Below are 21751 nucleotides of genomic sequence, written 5' to 3' on the forward strand. Positions count from 1 at the left end.
CTTTTAGGTCAAATAAAAGGAGGAAAAGGCAGAGCTGACAAGTCTCCTTCTTTCCCCCTGTTTGGTATTAATATAACTCACTTCAGAAATCCAAGAATGCTTTAATTTTTTGAATCTAAATGTAAATAAAGTAAGTAATGTAAGTATAGCTGAATGCTTATTTAAACATATAGAGAAAATGCACTAGTAAAAATGAACTGCTGAGAATTCCACCATAAGTTTAATCACATTGAATAATCTAAAATAATAATGCCTATCATTTGTATAATGCTTTCCAGGCTTAGGAAGAACCATAAAAATAGAGGAACTCATTGTTATTTAGTAGGCAAATGTTCCCTCACTATGCAAACTGAATAGTCATTGTGCTGTAGACTCTTAAAAGCAGAGCTAGCATACAAGCAAGAATTGAGAATGATTTCTGTATAATCAAATCCCATTTGGCAGAAGACTGCAAAAGCATTGGGCATTTTCAAGAGCAGCATGCAAATACATGAAGGCAATGCTGAAGGTGCAATGTTCATTGCTGTCCTGAGAAAATGCCATCAAAACCAACATAGATATAGCTGCAGACAGCAAAATCTGTCAAGTCTCTCCTGATCTGAACTAAATAGCAAGAGAGATCATGCAGGGAAAAGAACCAGGAAAGCAAAGCAGAACACCCTTTTTAAATTTTGAATTAACACACCAAGTAGTACCTAGTACATATTAATTTAAGGACAACTACAAATGAAGTCTTTGAATGCTTCAGCATCACTCTACTCTCCTGAAACAGTATTTTGCTTTTTTGAATCTCTTCTTTTCTCTGGGTACTTGTCATTCTTTACACCCACCCAGGGAGTGAAGCCACTTCCACAGCCTGAAACACCAGTTGCTTATCAGCTGCCTTGTCAAACACACTCACCAAGGAATGTGTGGCAAAGTGTGGAGCTACATCCCTGTGTGTAAAGCAGCACCTCTGCTTGAGAACCATGTTAATCACATTACTTAATTAGTTCACAAATAATCACTTCACACTTATAATCTGTAGCTAGATGTTTTGGCAGCTGAGACAGGGAAATGAATAAAATCCACATTTGTTTAAAGTAAACCTGTTACATCTTAATATTTTTCCTTTTTTTCCATGTGTTTTATCTCAGGCTTCAGAGAGTTTAATCTTTTTTCTATTTCTAAACTTAATACTCTTGAGTATTTAATTTCCTAATATCTAAAGCAATTTTTCCCATGGTCTCTTTGGCAAGAAGAAAAAAAGTATGTGTGGTGATATTTTTTTCTTTCATTTCCTTTAGGCCCAGCCTGGCCTGACTTCCATTAAGTCCCAGGTACAGAGAGGCACACAAACACACACTAAACTTGTAAGTCTGAAAATGCTTCTCCTGACATCAAAGAAATAGGAGGTGTTTTTTCTAGTTGGAGTCCAACTTGCAACTCTCGTCCTCCTTTCATAAATGTGCTTTTATTGTCTCTAGTCATTTGTGCCATTTCTGTATGAACCTTTCACTCTCCTAATGTTTGTCTCCCTTCTTTTTTCCTTACTTCTGGTTCATCTCATGTCCACTTTTCTCTCTCCTTCTCTGGTTTTCTACTTCCTCCGTCCTCCTTAGCATCTCTCAGCAATTCCTTCCCTCACTTGCAGTCCTCTGGGGTGGTTGGAGAGCTCCCTGGCCTCCTCTCCCTGCAGGGACCTGATGTAGCTTTGCTTCTGCTTCTGGCCAAGAGGCACTTTCCAGGTGGATTACAGCAGATTCTCATTTTAAGTGCATCAGCAATTTCTTCTATCAAATAATAAATGTTTTGCTCATCTGCACCTATTTTAAGCCATCACAATATCAAGACACCTTTGGGTGCAGGCTCTCCAGAGTGCTTTGCCTGCTCTGGGGCTGTAACTGGGCAGCTCTGGGGGCAGGGTAGTTTGGCTGTAAACTCTGGAGCAACCAGAAGGAAGGAGGGATGAAAAATACCCCTCTAATCACTGGAGGTATTCTGGTGTGTAACATAGCACTTTAGGCTTTTATGTTTTGACAGTGATATTTAAGTTTTCCCCTCTGAAGGAAGCAATATAAGGTGCTGAAACAATTATGCATTTCATTGCAGACTTTCCAGTATTTCTCTCTCTTTGCTGAAACAATGCTTTTTATCATTAAAGGTTCTCCACTACTTCTTTTTCTTAAATTAACAGTTTTACTCCAGAGAAAGTCAAAGTCCTTGGTCCTGTGTTCCACATTTCTCCAGGAATCAGTATTATTTATAGTTTAAAGCTGTTGTGCTTGGTATTTCTATATGCAAGGGCATAGGTTCTAACCTTCCTGGACATTACTCACCAACAAATAATGGTCTGAGCTCTTTATTCATTGGGAGCTTTTATTTGGCTTTACAAATATCCCTTCTAGAGTAGAAAAAGAGTAGCAAGAGATTCATGGCTTTTCACACACTGAAATTAAGTAAATTTTATTGTACAGTGTCTAGATTACCCTTATCAAACAGGTTCAACTTTCTGTGTGCATTGGAAGTTAACTGCATAGTCATGAAGCTGATGGAAAGATTTTGTGCAGCTGTCATGACATGGCCCTCACAAAAACGCAATTTTAAAAGTGTCACTTAAGAGATGGATAGGAGGGCTTCTGCAAGCACTTGGATTGCAATCCTCAATTCCAAAAGTGCTCTGTTGCAGCACGGGTATAGAAGAAAAGACTGGGTTAGGGGTTGGACCACAGCTGAAATCTTTTTGGCTAGACTACAGCGTATTTCAGTTGTAGTTTCTGGGTTAAGCAGGGCCCTAAATCGTATTAATAGTCGAAAGTTAGACGAAAAGGGACTTGTCAAATGAAATATTTATATGAAGAATTGGGCTTCTTTAGCAGCTTTCCTTAGGAGAAGCTCTGTGCATAGTCCACACATGCAAGTGGCTGTCATATTCTGAAACTTCCTGTGGTTAATAAACACCACAGATGCGTAACTCCAAAATGACAGGTCTCTCCCCTTACCGCAGGGAATGACCAACAGCTCACACAGGACCCGGGCACATCCTGCTGCAGCCTGGGTACCGCGACAGACTGGACGGCAGCCGGGCGGGCAGCTGGCTGGAGCACAGGACACCCGGCAGGAAGAGAGGGCGCGACGCCCGCTCTTATTTTCACCCTTTCGGCCCCCCGAGGGTTGGCTACGATACTTTAACAATTAAATTACAATTATCTGGGGACGCCCTGGGGCACCGGGGGTGACGGGCTGCGGCCCCGCGCCGCCTCCAGCCGCGCCCGCCAGGGGGCGCCGCGCCGCCAGGGATGGCGGGGCCCGCGGGCCGAGCGCGGCTCCCGTGCCCGCCGGCCCTGCCCGCCCGGCCGCCACCGGGACCGCTCTCCGCGGGGCGCCGGGCCGGCAGGGGCTCCCCTCGGCCCCCGCCTGGGTGCCTCTGTCTTCCCTGAAGGGTCTCATCCGCCTGTCCCCGCCTGTCCGGGAGCCTCCGCCGGGAGGAGGAGGAGGAGGGAGTAGCGGCGGCAAGCGGGCGGCGAGCCCTACTGGGTCGGGTTACAGGGAGCCACGGAGCGGCGGCGAGGCGGGCGGGGACCGCCTGCGGGGCGGCCGCCGTGCTGCGGGCGCCCCCCCGGGGCTCCCCGCCGCTCCCCGCCCCGCGCGGAGGCGCGGCGGGCGCCTCGCCGAGCCCCGCCGTAGCTGCCGAGCCGCGCCGGGCGGCGGGAGCAGGCGCGGGCAGACAGGTGCCCTCCTCCCGAAGCGCTGCGCTCCCCGCCGCTGGCATCGCCGCCGCGCCGCACGGCGCTGGGCAGCGCCGCCCGGGCAGCCCCCGAGGTCGCCGCCGCCCGCCGCCGGGGGCAGCCCCGCCGCCCCGATGGCCCCCGCCGCCCCGCCGCCGCCCCTCCCTCGCCGCCGCCGGCCGCGGCGGCCCTAGGGGCGTCGGGGCCCTGCGCTGCCCCGCGGAGGGGAGGCGGAGGCGGCGGCGGCGGGGCGGGGGCGGAGGCGGAGGCGAGGGGGCGGCGGAGCGGCGGCGGAACGCCGGCGGAGCGGGAGCCGGCGGCGGCGATGGACGAGTCGTCGCTGCTGGATCTTCTGGAGTGCTCCGTGTGCCTGGAGCGTCTGGACACCACGGCCAAGGTGCTGCCGTGCCAGCACACCTTCTGCCGCCGTTGTCTGGAGAGCATCGTCAGCTCCCGCCACGAGCTGCGCTGCCCCGAGTGCCGCATCCTGGTGGGCTGCGGCGTGGACGAGCTGCCCGCCAACATCCTCCTGGTCCGTCTCCTGGACGGCATCCGGCAGCGGCCCCGCGCCGCCGGGGGCGCCAGCGGCAGCCCCAGCTCCGCGGCCCCCACGTACCCCCAGCCCGCCGCCGCCCCCGGCGCCGTCGCCGCCGCCGCCGCCTCGGCCGCCGCCAGCCTGCGAGAACTGGCGGCCGCCAGCCGCAGCGCCCTGCTGGGAAAGGTGGGTGCCGGGCCGGGGGCGGGCGAGCCGGTTCGGCGGCGGGACGTCCCGCGGGCGGCGGAGGGTGTGTGCCCGCGGGCACCGGCGTGCGCCCGCCCGCGCTTGTGGCCGCTGTTGTGGGAGCTCCCCCGATCTAACGATGGGACGCTCGGATGGGGATGTCCTCAAAGTACTCTGGGCGGCCGCGGGCGGCGGGAGCGGCCGGGACCGCCCCGGGACACCCCCTCTGGGTGGGTTTACATCGGCCGTGGGGCAGCTGCTGCACCGGCGGGCCCCGGGGCCGCCCCCGGTGTAGGAGAGCCGGACGCGGAGTTCTGAACCACAGAGTGCCTCGAAAGCGCTTTCGCCTGTCAGGTGCGGGCAGGAGCGGCTCCCACTCACTGCCTGCGGGGCGAAGGCTCCGGGAACGCTCGGCCGGTCCGAGCCCAGCGTGTTCCTCCAAGCCGGGAATTGTCCCCTCCGCTCTCCGGGCGCTGCTGGGTGCTGTTACAAGCCCACAGAGCCCTCCTGACAGGCGGAACGGAGCGGGGTTTGAAGCTGAAGCTTCCCCTCTCAAGGGAGCGTAATTTCATTTTTATGTATAAGGTGTGTGATTTATCGAAGGCGAGTACTGCAGCGTGTGCATTTATTTATTGAACTCTTCAATCGAGTGCCCCATCTTGCGCCCTTTAAAGTCCATGACAAGGGTTTCATTGGCTCGGAGGGGACAAGATCAGTTCCTTTCACTGTTCTGTATTGGTCTTTCATGTGATAGGATAAAATTTACAATGGGACCTCTTCAGGAGACTTAGGAATGGAGACAGTCTTAAAACTGTGAACTTAATCTCACTTTTAATGTCATATATACTGGATATGTTTAATTGTCTTTGATGTTTTACGAAATCCACTTGAGGTGTAGTTTGGTGTACGGGCTTTTGATTTTAAAAGGTCAGTGTAGAGATTCCTTGTGAAGTTGCATTGCTATAGTAAATGTTTCAATTAATTATTTTTCTACTTTTTTTTTTTTTCCCTGAAAAAAAGGAGTAGACCTGTATTGCTATTTTAAAGTTTTCCCTATAGGAAATGATGGCAAATGCCACACATTGTTCTGTAAAATTCTGACCTGGAGTTGGAATTGAAATATGCTAGGCAGTATTTCTGGAAGGGTAGATCCTTTATTATTGAGCCATATTCAATGAGCTTCAGGTACCTAATAATGACTTGTCCAATTTAAAGAAGAAAGGCAATGGAATTCTGCCTTCTGCATTTTTATCTTGTTTTTCAGCTAAGCTTAATGCTGTAGCTTTGTCACAGCAGACAACTCCTGTCTTCTTAGTTTCAGCTTTATAGAAAGGGAAGTTTGCATTCATTGGGTAAAGTACAATATCCCTTGGTGGGGTTTGAAGTCCAGGCAGGTGTCTCTTGTGGGAGGCAGGGTCTGCTGAGTACACCTGCAGTGTTTGTGTTGGAGGGGCAGGGTCTTGCACCCTCACTTGGCTTTTGTGACCATTCCACAAGACAATCTCTGGTTGTCAAATCTTTAAGTCCCAGTCAAGCTTGCATATTACAGTGGGGTGCACATGTAATAAAATGCTTGATGGGGAAAACGATTTGCAAATTTTTAGAGAAATTGAGTTTTTGTTATTTTACCATAAATTGTCAGTCTTTTAAAAAGTTGCTTCCCTAGCCATTATTGCAGATATCATGTAGTAAATAAAAACACATGCATTTTACAATTTTCTGTCTTTGATTGCATAGCACTTTGGTGAGCGTTGGCAGTTCTGTTGTCCATTTCTGTGAGGCTTGTTACCCATCTGAATTTGACAGAAAGCAAAATGACACGACTTAAGAATCACATTTTGGCTGTTATGGTTAACAACTGTGTTGTTCTTTTCCCCTTGCTGGGGTTAATGGGTAATTCTGGGGCAGTGGGTCTGCCGGGACAGAGCGGGTCTGTGGAAGTGTTTGCTTGGCCTTTTGACTGATGGCACAATTTTATCCTAGAAATCAATGCAATGTGCTTGATCCTTACAAGGTTCATTACAGTGAAAGAAAGTCTGAACTAATCTGCTTTTAAAAAAAGCAGCAGGGGAGAATAATCCTCCTTGGAGCTGCTGATACAGCTGATTGCTGAGCAGTCCTGGAGACAAGAGTGCAGAACCTCTCTCTGTACTAAACAATAGATGGTACAATCCAGGCTGGAATCAAGCTTTTTGAGGCTGATACGGAAGAGAAGAATTACATCCCTTTCTCTCTTGCATTGGTCTTTGACAGCTCAGCTGCCTTGAAGAAAGCAGAAGTGATTCTTTGTGATATATATATTTTTCAGAAATTGCTGTAGATTTGCTGCCTAGGGCTGAAATGCAAATTGCACTACTTTGCTAATTATTACCTTTCATTTTAGATAATGCAGTATATGAAATAGGACATACCATTACGGGCTTTTTGGTTAGGAAGGAAAACGCTGATTGTGAAGTGTAATGGCAGAGAGCCAAGGTCACTTCTATCACACTTCAATCTTGCCCAGATCCTTGGACCAGTGTGTTAGAATCACACCAGGGATCTGTTTCTGTGGGAGTTTTAATTAACCTTAGAAGACAGAGCAGGGTCAGCCTCTGTTGCTATCATGCCTGTATTTTGCTTCTGCACCTTATACTTTGGAGAAATCTTCTTTGCATAGATGCTATTTTCTGAAATCAACACATGTTGTTTATCTCTTGGGCAAAACTCTGTGGGGTTTGTATTTTTTTATCGGGTCTCTGGCCTTTCTTTTCCCAAGTTGCAGACTTGGTCTGTACAGACTGCTGAAAGCCAGAGTAAGAGGGGTTGAGCTGGGGGTGAACTGGCACTGGCACTGTTTCTAAAGTTGTCCAAGAGCATTCTTCAGAAACACTCCTGAAATACTGTAGGTATTTGGAGATACATGGTACACATCTTCAGTATGAGAGATGTGGGAGTGCTGTGTACCTACTAATATATAATGAACAATATTTGGGATCCTATCAATATATAGTGGTATCACCCAGTGCCTCTGTTTCAGCCTTTAAAAAACCAACAGTCTTGTTCTAAATGATATTGCATATTTTGAGATACTCACATTAAAGCTGTTTAAATTCAGAGAATGGTGTTAGACATTATAAAAGGGTCCAGCTGCTGAAAGAGCACACTGGAAGAATGAAGGAAAGGAAATCCAACAACTGTGTGCCCCTCCACCCCGCTCTGGGAATAGACAGGAGGCTAAGAGTGGTTTATAATGGTAGGCACATTACTCACAAGGTTATAATTTATTGGCTCCTCTGTTTCCATTACCACTGCTGAATTGCTTGGGGAATTCAGGTTCTGTCAAAGTAAATGGCTCCCTTAGATTGTTGAGGCATTATGGTAAATCTGCCTTCTTTACTGAGTGTGGAGTTTGGGGTTGTATTTTTTAACAATTAATGCAGTTTATCACCTAATTTTTTTTTTTTGGCAGGGGGAGGGAGTTCTTAAGGTCTAATAGCCAGCTAAGTGCATGAAGTCTTTAGTAATTTCCTCCCAAACCAGGCGTCTTTCACTCCAGGTGCAAGGCTTATTGCTTGTTTGCTCATAATACAAACTGAGAACAACATTTGCATGAAAAAGAAACAAGCTAGTAAAACAAAACATGTCCTTTTTCCTAGAAGAGAGAACATGGCCGAAGTGATGGATAGGGATGTGGTGTGTTACCAGATGGGTTGTAGGTGCTGGTGAAGAGTGAGATGTGCACATAAGGAAAATGATGTGTCAGCAGCGTGCCTGAGCAAAGTGACGGATGGGCTGCACTCCCGTGTTGCACGGGATGCATCTCATGTGTATCAGCTTTGCAGAGCTATTTCTCTGTTTCGGGAGGAAGGCTGCCATTTGCTAGCCCTTGGCTTCACGCAGGTTTTGCAAGCTAGGGAACAGCGCTAATTTGCTAAATAAGCTTTTCAGCTACTCTGTAGAAATTCTCCAAAGGAGACATTATGTCACTTTTTAAAGAGTTCTGCCTCATCCTAGGCTGGGTACTGTGGATTAAAGGAGTCGACCTCACGGTATTTCTCTGCTCCCCTGTTTCTTCCTTTTTGGTTACATTGTCTATCAGGTGAAGATCCTACCTTGGGTGACACAAGAGAAAGCAGATGTAATCTGGCATTTATATGCATTTATATGCATTTATATGTATTACAGCAGGAGATGATTGTGAAGGGGACACACTTTGTCTTGGGCAGAGGGTAGTCTTCAGCTTGCCTTTTTAATGGTCAGGCTTGCACAGACTGGAGTGCTGTTCAGCAGTGTGCCGTGTACATAAACCCAGGGACTTACCTTACTTTTGTTCATTCCCTTTGATTTATTTGCTTCTGATGCTGTAGTTTCACTGATCAGCACTTGAACTTTGTCATAAAGCCATCCGAAAAGGAGTGATGTTCCATGTGTCAAAGGCTCTGATCTTGAGGATTTCCTTTTTGTCTGGCAGATGGCTAAAAATGTGTTTTGACACAGGAGATTAACTACCATACTAAAGGGTATTGTGAAGAATATAGCCAGAAGTATTTAAAACCCCAGCAGCTGAAGCTGTCTCCACAGAAATGAGTGAGCAAAGAAGAAGGGATTGCTGAGGGGCTGTGTCAGAAAAATTCATCATTCACTGAGCACTTAGACTTTCCAGAAAATGTGCCATTTGCAGGTGTCATCTTTATGTCCATTACGTTTTCCAGAAATGGAGTATTTTTACTCATGATTTTTTCTGTGTAATGATGTTATTTTACTTGCAAGCTAGAAAAATGTGTGATGGACCTGATGTGACCAAAGGGGGCCAGTGCTGACAGTGGACTTTTTCTTCTGAATTGGGGTGGCCAGCAGTGGCTCAGTCACACCCAAAAAAGTTATGGGACAGTGGAGAGGGCTCTCTGTCATTAGCCCCAAACCCTCCCTATTTGTGTCAGTGTGACATGCCTCTATAGGACTCCTCTTGATGTCAAATGTGAATGCTAAGTTTAATCCCTGCACGTCATCCTTCTGAATGATTCATGATGAATGCTGGTAACGTTTAGCATATGACAGGGTTCCATGTTCCGTAGCCGGTTACTCAAAGACAGATGGATAGGCTTGCTCAACTCAGCCCTAAAGTGCACATTTCAGCCCTGGCAATTTTTGCCCAGCTGCCCTAAAGCTCTGCTGTGGTTTCAAGGCACATGCAGAACATGGTCATTGATGTCTAGCGAGCTGCATGACCTTTCTGGGCTTCACATTTCCCCATATTTGGAAAGCTGCCCCAGTAGCAGCAGCCCACCCTTGTGTGCTTCTCAGTCTTCCAAAGGAAGCTGCCCTATGAACACAGAATTATTACAAGAGAAGCTGGGTTTTGGGAAAATTGAAAAGTGCTGGCTGTATGCACTGAAGCTGCAGTGGTTATTTTCTGCTGTTGTGTGGGGTTTGGCAGAGATGCTGCGCTGGGTTTGCGGGGAGCGCCGGCGCAGGGGTGCAGCGATGTGTGCTGCACATGGACTGTAATAGTACATTGTATTCCTTGTTTCTAATCTTATCAGTTCATGTTCAGGCAGACTCCTGGCTCTGGCTGGGTGCCCAAGAGGTCAGACAGGCTGCAGGCTCTGGCTGGTAATGCTGGGTGCCTGCACTTGCAGGTCAGGGGGAGGCTGCGCATGCTCTTTCTAGATGAAGCTGTGTCCATACGATCAATAAGCTGCTACACAGAGTGCTACAACAATTTTTTATTTATGCCACGGAGGATTTCTTTCTCTGAGAAGGTATTTTCTTATACTATAGTTATTTTTTTCGGCTGTCATAATTTTGGCTTAGTAATCCTATTACAATGTTGTCTTGACAAGGCTGGGTAGTTCTTGAATTTTGCACTGTTATCTTTATACTGTCCCCTCTAATTTCACTATTCTGTTCAATATTTCATGTTGTTTCTCTTAAGAAACAGTGCCTAAATTTCAGATTAAAATCATAGTTTACTCTTGCACTTTAATGACCCACCTGAAATAGCTTCAGCTGTGAGGTGGCTTGTTTTCAAAGCTGTAGATCATTCTTTCTTAGAAGCCTTTCCTTAAGCTTCAGGAGGCATTACAACTAATATTTCACTCTGATTAATGTCTTTAAGCATTGCAACATTGTAATTGATGACCCATAGAGCACTGGATTTATTCTATGTTCAGGGACTTTGTGACTTCTACAGACAAGAACTGCTGGGGATTAACACAGTTTCTTCTTTACTGCATTCACTCATATCAAGCTAAATTTTTGCAAACATGTTCAATGCAGTCCTGTTAAAATCTGATATTTTACAGCAGGTTTTCCCAATCTGCCATGAGCTGTCAAGGGAAGAACCCAAGATTAGCTCTAACAGGACATGAGTGCCTGGACAAAGACAAACTACAGGATTTGAGAAGGTTGCATGACCTTGGCATTGCCCAGCTCCCACAGCAGCTGTGCTTCTGCTGCTGGGGAGGGAGTGACAGGGAAATACAGTGCCAGCTGAAAGCTACCTATTTATCCCTAGTCTTGCACCAAAACAAACTGCTCCTAATGACAGAATCCTCTTGCTTGGAGCAGCCTGGTACTTTGGCTGCAAAGTTACTGCAAAGGTCTGACCATTATGCACCAAAAAAATGAAAAAAAAAGAGAAAAATTTTTTCTAGTGCATGATGTAGGTGGGCCTGTGAACAGGTTCTCCCCATATGCCAGCCCCCATCCTCTTTCTTTTGCTAGTTTGTATTCCTCTGACAGCTTGAGCCGTGCCTTTTCCTGACTGTATGGGTTTGTGGGGGGGTTGCTGATGTGCTGGTTTTACTCACTTGGCTCCATTACCGTCTTCTCAGCAGTAATGTTAAACTTGTTACCTCCTCTTTGTGGGAAGTTTTGCTTATGTTGCTAGAGGATTGCTGAAAAACCTTTAACATTTTTTGAATAGCTTTAAAAAGAAAAACCCAGAGCGTGTGCCTAATAATTTAATCTAATTGTCTTTGTATGTAATTTGAATGGTTTTGTTCCGTTAGACAGAACAAACATTAATTTAATGATGCATGTACATGAGATGGCTCTTAGGGGAAGAACAGAAGGAGAGAGTATTACTTTTGGTATTAAAAAGACATTTTGTTTTCAAAAGCAGAGAGGAAAAATGTAAAACATCTGGAATCAAGAGCACTCTTTGACCAGCCTTTTGAGCGTAAGTTCCATTGGTTCCCCAGAACTTGCTGCTCGCTGATAGCTATCAGCTGGGGTGACCTGTGAACTCAGGTGATGGGCAGCTGAATATCTGCCCCAAGGAGCTGATGGAGCTCTTCAGGTGTCAGTGGAAGGACTCCTCACTTGGCCCTGGGCTCAGTCCTTCACATCTGCAGGCTGGCTATTGAGGGGTTAAATAGTGAAAAACTTGCTTGGCTGTGTTTTACAATTGGTTTCTGGCACTCTCAGAGCATGGGTTGGCCCCTGCTGGAGTTTGGCTTCGTGTCCTGTCGGAGTGGTTGGGATTTTTGGTGCGGCTGGTCTGTTTGCATGTGGTTGACTGAGGGCAGGGGTTTCTGAGGGACACAGATCCTCATGAACCATTTAAAGCTGTTTCTGCAGCAGGTCTCCATCTTGGCCCATTTTGGAAACAGGAGGGCTTAGCTGTCTGGTTCACAGCGCTGGGTGCCAGGAGGAGAAGGAAGGCTGTGGGATTCGCTAATTAAAAAAAGGGAGAGATGGAGCTGTTCTTTTTTACCGTGGTGTTTGCATAATATAATTTGAATCAGGAATGCTGAGGAATTTCTGTCCACTTGCAGTGGCAGTGGGACAAAGGTGCAAAACCCTTTCCTGCTTTGCAGCATTCAGCCTCTTTTTTAAGATGCCTAAAGGATTTGTGGTACTGAGGAATTTGTCCCTCATGTTGGCTGTCAACACGAATATGATTTATCAGACAAGTGAAACTAATGCTGTATATGGTTAAGGAGTGCCTTTCTGTGCACAAAAATGGTATTTATGAGAAGAGATTGCTTCTTACTCAATGCTTAGAGTGTCTTTCCACTGCTACAGCAACAAGCACAAGAGTCTGATTATTCAGGGAAGTTAGCATTAATTTTTTTCCCAGTTTTTTTAAAAATCTGATGCAAACCAATATGAATTTGCCATTCCTAATTTTAGAGTGGTCTGCTTCTATAAGATAACAAATCCAAGTTTTACTTTAAAGAGAAAGTATTTTAACAGAAGGCTGGCAAGATTGTTATCAAAATGCTAATGATCATTTCTCCTACAGTCTCAGTTATTTTCGGAGGGAGGACTAGAATAGATACATAATCTGAATAATATTGATTTTAATATGTATTACTGTCTCATTAAGCTGTTACAGTCTTTCCCCTTCTGGACAAAGGTTTATTAATTGCTGCAGTTGATGTATCATTGAAGTGGGTTTAGGTGCAAGAAGAGTATAGGGAAAGAGAGATCTAAAATGTTGACTGTGCAGTAGTGGATGGACCTTTGGGTTAAGATATTACAGCCCTAACCAAACGAAGGGGTCACTGCTGTGCTTGGTGTGCTGCCTCCTGATTGCCTTCCCTGCAACAGCCAAGAAGTCAGCCAAACACAGGCACTGTCATATTTACTTTCCTAAATGATCATTTCAGTAAATATTACTGAACATGTTTATTTGTGGATTACTTTCAGGCCAATTCCAATAAAAAACTCCTCTGTGACTTACTATAAAAAGACATAATTTTATAAATTTACTTATTAATTTCTAAATTAATTTTGAAACAGCTTTAACAGCTTTTAGTAGGCTGCCTCTTTACTGGCTGCCTTCATATGTGTTTTGAAATGCTTTTATTTCAGCTTGTACCAGGTTTACAATATTGTCATTCTTATAAGCAAATCAATATGTTTTCGTTTCCAATAACTGCAGTAATTTATGAATTTGTAATTATTTTAATGCAGTGAAATCGAAGGAAGTAGAAGGAAGATTTTGTTTTGATTGTGTTTTGATTGACTTAAACTTACATTTAGTTGTCTGTAAACATGGTGCACTCAAATATAAGTATGTATACTATGTATAGATATATCTATCTGTATATCTATCTCCCTGAATGTATATTTTCTTGTCAGGTGGGCCTGTTCCATGCATTCTCATGTCCATATCTAGTAAATTGTGCATTATATTCAGACACACGTGTGTGTTGTGTCACAGTGCAGTGCCTGGTCCAGCCACATCTCTGGATGTGTGTCCATGGGGACACGTGTCCTCGTGGGATTATAGGAGTGCACCCACACAGCCTCCTCTTGCACCCCTGGTGCAAACACAGGCCTGTGCTTGTTGTGTGAGGGAGAAGGGATGTCCAGCAAGGGTTGGCTGGAGAGGAGGAGGAGGAATGGGTCCTGGTGTGCTGCAAGGCGCTTCTTCCTCAAGGGTGCTGGGACAAGTCGTGATGGGCTCTTCTGATGCTCATTGCTGAGCCTCCTGCTGATTTCATGCTAAAATGTCACGAGATGAGGCACAGAAATAGCACAGACTCTCCTGACAGCAGTGGGATCTGTAGCATGTTGAGTGGGCACGATGCATCCTTGCTGGGGCGGCTGCTGCTCGGCCAGCTGTGTGTAGGGAGGGTGCGGCGCTGTGGAAGAGGCAGGCGAGGACATCTTTGTGTTCAGTCCAGAGCATCTTGCATTTCAGCCAAGAGCTTTTGTGTGGACAGCCTCATTCTTTTGCATATGCTCTTTCTAAAACAAATCATAAACCCCCCTGGGAGATTGGAGTCATATACACACGTCATAAAATACAGTAAAAATAGTAGTTGACAACCATGAGATGAAATTTTTTGCTTATTCTCTTCTGCTGTGTAGGTAATTATGGTGTAAGATCTTGGTGGGAAACATCTGACTATTTATGCAGCAATGAAAAATCTGAACCAATTACACCTTTTTAAAAATTAGTAAATTTTTTATAAAAGGAAAGCATGTTACCTTTGATCTATATTGCAGAAGGGAAAATTCATTTTTTCCTAGCGTTTTATCTGTTCTTTTGATAAACACAGGACTTCCTTTTATGTGCAGTTAGTCTCACTTCTGTCTGAGTGTAAACTTCCATGATGGTCGCTACTGTTGAAAGTAATTCAGCACATTTTAAAGAATGGACTGTGGAGGTTTCATCATCTGTAATAATATTGTTCAGCCAGGGAGAGGTCATTTTCTGCTTCCTAATGAACAAGAACTCAATGGCCAGGGTTGAATGGCCATCTCCCCTTCATCCTTGGCTTCTAAAACCAGGAAGCAAGTAGCTAAAGGGAAGGTTGGTGTCTTCCTCCCTTTGTCTTGTCAGCAGCACACTACAAGAAGTACAGAGGTGTTCAGAGCCACATTCAAGGTATTCAAGAGCCAGTTTCTTTCTTTCTTTCTCTTTCTTTCTTTCTTTCTTTCTTTCTTTCTTTCTTTCTTTCTTTCTTTCTTTCTTTCTTTCTTTCTTTCTTTCTTTCTTTCTTTCTTTCTTTCTTTCTTTCTTTCTTTCTTTCTTTCTTTCTTTCTTTCTTTCTTTCTTTCTTTCTTTCTTTCTTTTCTTTCTTTTCTTTCTTTTCTTTCTTCCTTTTCTTTCTTTCTTTCTTTCTTTCTTTTTCTTCCTTCCGACACTTCCTTCCTTCCGACACTTCCTCCAAGAGCCAGTTTGCTTTCCAGTTTCTTCACTTGTGATGTTCATTTCATATGAATTTTATACTGTTGAAATCGCTGTTGCTAAAATTGATTGTATTAAAAAAAACCCCAAACAACAAGATATAGCATTTAATTTGCTGCAGTGTGTAGAGCAGAGAGACAAGTCCTGTCTACCCCCATAAATGAGAGCAGGAAATAGGTTTGGTGCCTCAAGCACTGTGATTATCCAGGGGACTGAGGGGAGTTTGTTGTGCTGTTTAATGCATCTCATCTCCCAGCTTTGGATCTTTTAAAAAGATACAAAAAATAGGAATACCAAAAGCAAAGTGCTTTGTTGGTAGAGGTAACAGAAGATCCAGCAAAGGATCTGTGTCATTGTGTCCTTCCTGCATTGCTTCATCTCATTTGAAGACATCCAGCAGTCAGGAGTGTGAAGGAACAGTCTGTCCAGGAGCTGGGCTCTGGTTCTCCTGTTCTCTTTCTCCCCTTGAATCCTCACTTTTCAGTGGGCTAGGGCACCTGCCTGTGCCTTCACTCCTGCCTGTTGAATTTTTAGCCTCCCAAATTGCACATCCTCTCTAGCCTATATTGCAGAGCCCAGAGAATCATCACCTTTTTTCTGTGTGATGAGGACCCAGAAGTTCAGCTCCTTTCACGTGGGTGATTAAGTGCTTCATGAGTCACTGGTGCTAGTGGTCAGGGGCCCTGGGAGAGGGGGATGCTTGGTGGTAGCTAATGATAGAATGACTCTACCAAGTAGAGTCATACTGAAAGGCAGCACAGGGCTGGGCAGAAAATGAGAGAGGAGCATTTTGGATGTTCAGTTTCCTGTGGGAGTAGAGCTTGTGTGATAGCCTAATCTTAAAAATATGAGGGAGGTATTTAGGGAGAGTTTGCCCTGACAGCATTGTAGATTGGAGATTTGGAGACCATGTTGAACTTTCTAAGTCTTTGTACCCCATTCTCTGAGCTCAGAAACCTGTGCTGCACCAGGGACATGATCAGCTGTTGATGGTGGGCATCTTCCTCATTGCTACAGCAAGAAAAAACATGGTGGGCTTGTGCTTTGTTATCAAATTAACACTCCCAAGACTCAGCCTGCTTTGACCACCACTCTTCACACAGGCCACCACTTACTTAGAAAATAGAGGCAGGGGCAGCTGTCTCCAGCCAGTGAACATGGGAGGAGAATTCAGGGTGCACAGAGATGACAATAAAAGGGGCACAGTACCGAGGAGAAGAGGGGATTTTCCCAATGGCTGATGTTCTTCATTTCTTTGTAGTTTTTTGTTCTTCATCAAATGAGGATCAAAAATTCCAGGAGGTATTCCATTTGTTCCAGCCTTGTTCATGTGTTTTGGATTTTTGTTAGTTTGGTTTTATACAAAATAGAAATGTAAATTCTTCTTTTCTCAAATGAAGAGATGAAAGGAAATTACCTTAAATTGTACTAGGAGAGGTTCAGATTAGATATTAGAAAAAAAAATTACTGAAAGACTGGTTAGGCATTAGAGTGAATGGAGTCAACATCTCTGGAAGTGTTCAAGAGGCATCTGAATGTGTCACTTGGGATATGGTTTAGGGGCGATTAGGGTGGTGCTGGGTGGATAATCTTGAAGGTCTCTTCTAACCTTGATGATTCTGTGATTCCCTCAGCAATACCCTTTATGTAGTGAGTAGTTTCTATGCTAGAATGCTGCCCTGCCAGAGAGGGTTTTCTTATTTAATATGATCATTTGAGAATGAATTCATCTGATTATGAAAATTGTGGTGAAAGAGGAGTGGTTGTTTTAGGATCTTGGATGTAGGAGAAGTCTATTTCCTTTATACTTTCTGTAGTTATTATTCAGGAGATTTTTTGTTGACGCAGGGGCTGGGGTGAAAAGAGTGTGAGCTCACAGTTGAATTCAGAGATAGCAGGAAATAGGATATATTTGAGGTTCCTCAGCTGGTCTGATGCTTTTGATGAATATGAGCTTCTTTGATTGAGTCATCTCATGAGTTTTGGGTAATGATGCCGATTCCCCAAATCAGTCAGTGCTGGTGAAATAAATAGAAGCTAAACACTGAACAGACTGTGGTCAGCCTGCAGTTGTCTCATTAGTGTGTCAACTCAGAGCCATTGGCAGTGAGCAGATAAAGACCAGAATGAATCTGAGGTAAAACAGTAAAGGTTACTTCAGGGGTTTTTTTGGTGGATTTTTTCCCTCCCCTGAAGAGTTTAAAAGAGCATTAAATGATGCCTCTATAGAAATATTTCATTTTTTGATGTCATGTAGTTGCAGACCCAAGAAAGTAATAGTATGAGGAGATTCTGATCCTTGTAATGTTCAGTATCCTAGCTGTTTAGTAGCTTTGTCTGAGTGAGCTTAAATATACACTTCTGGTTTTTGTGGCTTTTTTCAGTAATTAATGAAGAATGTGAGTAATCTCCTACTTGACAGATCTGCTCTTTAGGACTCTGACTCTGTTTGGTGGGAGGTGTGAGAAATCACTACTGTAGTATGTAGCAATATTGTAGCACCTCAGTAGAACCATTTTGGAGAGTGTTGCTGGAAGGCAATAGTGTCCTTCCTAGGAATAAAAGCTTGAGAAAAATAATTCAAATAGCTTTGCTTCATTGACTTGGTGAAAATATTATTCAAGATAATGGTTTGCACAGATGGAGTTGCTGTATTACTTCACTGTAGGTCTGTCAGGTGTTACTATTTTCTGCTCTGCATGCCATGAATAGATTTGCTTTTTCCCTCTTAATGTATTGTCTTTCTTTGCACAAGCAAGAAGCAAAAGGAAACAATTTTGCCAGGAATAAAAGACTCATGTGGAGGCTGTGTTCTTGTCACCATGGGTTCAGGCCATGGAGGGGTTTGCTTCCATTGGGGTGTGGGAGGATGTTTTCACTCTGGCTTGATGGGAGGTGACAGCTCAGGAAACCCCCATGGCCCACTCATGTCCCATGCTGCTGGTGCCCCTTAGAGCTGCCTGGGCAGCATCATCTCAATGTCCCCATTGCCGTCTCCCCTTGGCATTGTCTCTGCCCCATTGCCATCACCCCTTTGTCCCAGGATCCTCTCTGTGTGGGGCAGCAGACAGCCTCTGTAGCAGAGCTGTTTCTGAGCTTTGACACTCCCTATTCATTTTTCCTGTGAGCAGCATTGGAGCAGGGATGGACCAAATGAATGGCTGATGTCCAAATGGAGATGTGGACACCATGTGGTGTTCCTTAGGTTTCTTACTGGGACCAGTACTGTTCAGTGTCTTCATTAATAACACAGACATGGGATTGAGTTCACCCTCAGCAAACTGCTGATGACATGTGTCAAGTGGTGCCATTGGTATGTGTGAGAGAAGGTGTGCCATCCAGAGGAGCCATGGCAGGTTCAAGGAGTGGGTCCACGTGAACCTCATGGAGTTCAGCCAGGCCAGGTGCAAGGTTTGGCCCTCTGGCAAACACCTCTGTCACTACAGACTGGGTTACAGATGGACTGGAACCCCTCTGCCTAGAAGGACTTCAGGATACTGGTGCCTGGAAAGCTGGGCATGAGCTGACAATGTTCAGACATGTCCTGGCCTGCATCCAAAGCAGCATGGCCAGCAGATTGAGGGAGGTCATTCTACCCTACTTCACTCTCTGTAGACCCCACCTTGAGTATTCCAGCTCTGGGGTGCCCCATACAAGACAGATGTGGACCTGTTAGAGGGGGTCCAGAGGAAGGCTGGAACACTTCTCTTAGCAAGACAGGCTGAGAGACTTGAGTTTGTTCAGCCTGGAGAAGTGAACGTTCCAAGGGGACCTTATTACAGGCCTACAGTACCTAAAAGGGGCTTACAAGAAAGATGTATAGAGATTTTTTTTTCTCCAGGGCCTGTAATTACAGGACAAGGGGTAGCAGATTTTCAGTGGAAGAGGGTAGATTTAGATTAGATATAAGGAACAAATTCTTTGCTGTGAGGGCTGATGAGGCACTGGAACAGGTTTTCCTGTGAAATTGTGGATGCCCCATCCCTGGAAGTGTTCAAGGCCAGGTTGGGATGGGGCCTGGAGCAATCTGGTCAGTAGGAGGTGTCCCTGCCACTGGAAGGGGCGTTGGAACTAGATGATCTTTAGGGTCTCTTCCTTCTTAAACCATTCTGTGATTTTGTGAGTCCATGAGCAGAGAATGAGCACAGAAAATAGGATGTGGCAGACACAGCTGAGGCAGCAGCTCTCCGGCCACAGAGAGCAACACACAACTTTCCCAGGCCTTTCTGGGAAAGGCTGTGAGCAGATCAGAGCAAAGAATGAGAAACAATTCTTATCTTCACTTGCTGCACCTGTTATTGTGAACATGTGGAATGTGTTATAGAGATTTGTTTACCAGAGGGTGATTTCTTAATTAGCTAATGGTGATGGTGTTTGGATTGGTGGACCAGTTAGGTCCAGGTGTATCATTGCTGTGTATAAAAGCTATGGGTTTCTTAATAATGATATAATATAATAAAGGGACTGATCAACCTTCTGTGAATCATAGAGTCAGTGCTAATTATTACCCAGCTAGGGGCCCATTGCAGTGACACTCAGCTATAGAGAGTGGAAAGTAAATATTGTAAAATGCACGTGTATGTGTTTCATGAGGTTACAGTGGTGCACATATCTGCCGTGGATTCTTTAAACATTGTGATGCAGCATGAAGATGCTACAAGGAAAATTGTATTTTTATGCTGAAAGGTTTCTTTGGGTGTAATGCTTCCAAATTGAATATAGAATTGAATAAAAATAGTCATTCTCTTATCTTTATTCCATCACAGCTTTGCTGGAGGAATTCCTTTGATTTGCAGAAAAAATTACAGTGGAAAAATCATTTGACATTCATAACAAATACAGTCTCATCTTTAATGGATTGTTTATATTTTGCAATGAGCGTTCTTTTTCTGAACAATAACAGTAAATTCTTGGCCTTTTGTTACAGTTTCCAGTTCTTCAATAAATATAGGAGTCTTTCGTTAGTTTTTCTTAACTCCACAGCAAACAGTAAATATCAGTGCTTCCTTTGTGGATGAGAAGTTAAAGCAGGACCAAAGGGACCCACTACCAGCACCGCAGGACCAGGGAGTGATCATCACACTCCTCCAGACTAGAGCACTGTGCTCTTGTGGCACTTGATGCACTCAAGCTCTTGTCATCATCCTCATGTTTGGAAGGAGTGTGACAGACATTTCACATGAGTTCCACCTCCTTTGCTGTGTGCTACAGCTCTGTTTGGCTTATAGTCAAGTTTAGTTGCTTTAGTTGCTGAAATGGTTTTCCTGTTCTATTTCCTATATTAAATTGCTGTAAAATTAACTGGAAAAGTGCTATTATGTACCCCGTTTCTTTCTCTTTTCTTCACATTCTGGGGGGTTTTTTTGTTTGCATATGTTTAGTTTTCCTTTATTTTCTCTTTTATTGCATCTGTGAAGCTTTTATTCTCAATTTTCATGTCATTTGACATATGAGAGAAGCCAAATAAAATATTTCACTTTTCTGTTTCAAGTTAAAAACCAGTTTTTATGCTGAACAATAACTGTATTACAAGGAAGCCTGATGTGCCCTCAGTGCCATTACAATATGTTGAATAAAAGGTAATTTAATGGAAACAGCGGAGTATTTGAAAGTTCACTGCATGAAAATTGGATTTTTGCCTTTTATTATTTACATTGCACCTTATTCATATTTAAGGCCACAGGGATTATCATCCTTCTTAATGGCTTTATTTAATAAAGACTTTGCATTTCACAGTATAGGATCGAGCACAGGCTTCAATCTGTTATCAGGATTTCAATTAAGTGGCTTGAGCTTCAGCTGACCTATAAAGCCGATAAATATATCTAAATAATTAATTTGCTTTTACTGGCTACTTTTAAATACAGTTGCTATGTACTTAGCTGCTGAATGGTACACCAATGCTCATAGCTTGCTTTTATGGTTATGATTCTAAAGATTACTTGTGTCTGTTGAAGTGACTGGCTAGGCCAGGGCTGGTCTCTATAAAATACCTTGCAGAGGGGCTGCAGTTGTGGCTGAGGACCATTGCAACTGGGATGCAAGTGCACCTTGAATTTCGGGAGGAGAGGCCAGGAATGAGTAGATGTTGTGGATCAACACATCCCTTAACTGGACTGAATCATCCTCTGGCTGTGATTATGTATTTTGTAAACCTGGGGTTGGATGCAATTGATTCCAGGGTGGAGGAGTGGTGGTAAGTACAGGAGACTGAATGAAATTCTGTTGCTCTTGCATTTGAATTCTGTTGATCTTCACCTAAGAAGAGTCATACACCAGTGTAATTTTGCAGTCAAGGTTGGGGGGTTTTTTTAGGTCACGTTTAAATCTTGCTAAGTGCACAAAACAAATAATGATGTTAATTCTTTGCTGCACCCTTTTGGACATTGAGAGAGGCTGAAATTTAAGTGAGCGTTATAAACAGACAGGCTTGAAAATGAGTTCCTCAAAAGTACAGAGATGGGGTCCATCAATTCCAGTATTTCCTCCTATAAATTCACTCCCTGCAGACCGAAATGCTGATACCCTGAAATAAGGAATCAGCCTTGTGCCAAGCTCTGGGTACGAAGCAAGTACCAAATAATTAGTTTGGTGGGACTCATGAAGCATGGGCTCATGAAGCCAGCTCGATGCCCACCGCAGCTGCCCCCAGGCCAGAAGAGAGGAGCAGTCCATGCCCCTGAGCCGCTG

General features: G+C 44.6%; 1 protein-coding gene across 1 annotated transcript in view; it reads left to right on the forward strand.

Moving 5' to 3' along the window:
* Positions 1-4032: 4032 nt before the first annotated feature.
* SH3RF3 (SH3 domain containing ring finger 3) overlaps positions 4033-21751 on the forward strand; it is a 244185-nt gene continuing 226466 nt past the window's right edge. The window contains exon 1 of the mRNA XM_058800212.1: positions 4033-4411. Coding sequence (XP_058656195.1) covers positions 4033-4411 — 379 coding nt within the window. The remainder of the gene's footprint in view (positions 4412-21751) is intronic.

The sequence above is a fragment of the Ammospiza caudacuta genome, chromosome 2 (assembly GCF_027887145.1).
Source record: "Ammospiza caudacuta isolate bAmmCau1 chromosome 2, bAmmCau1.pri, whole genome shotgun sequence".
NCBI lineage: Eukaryota > Metazoa > Chordata > Aves > Passeriformes > Passerellidae > Ammospiza > Ammospiza caudacuta.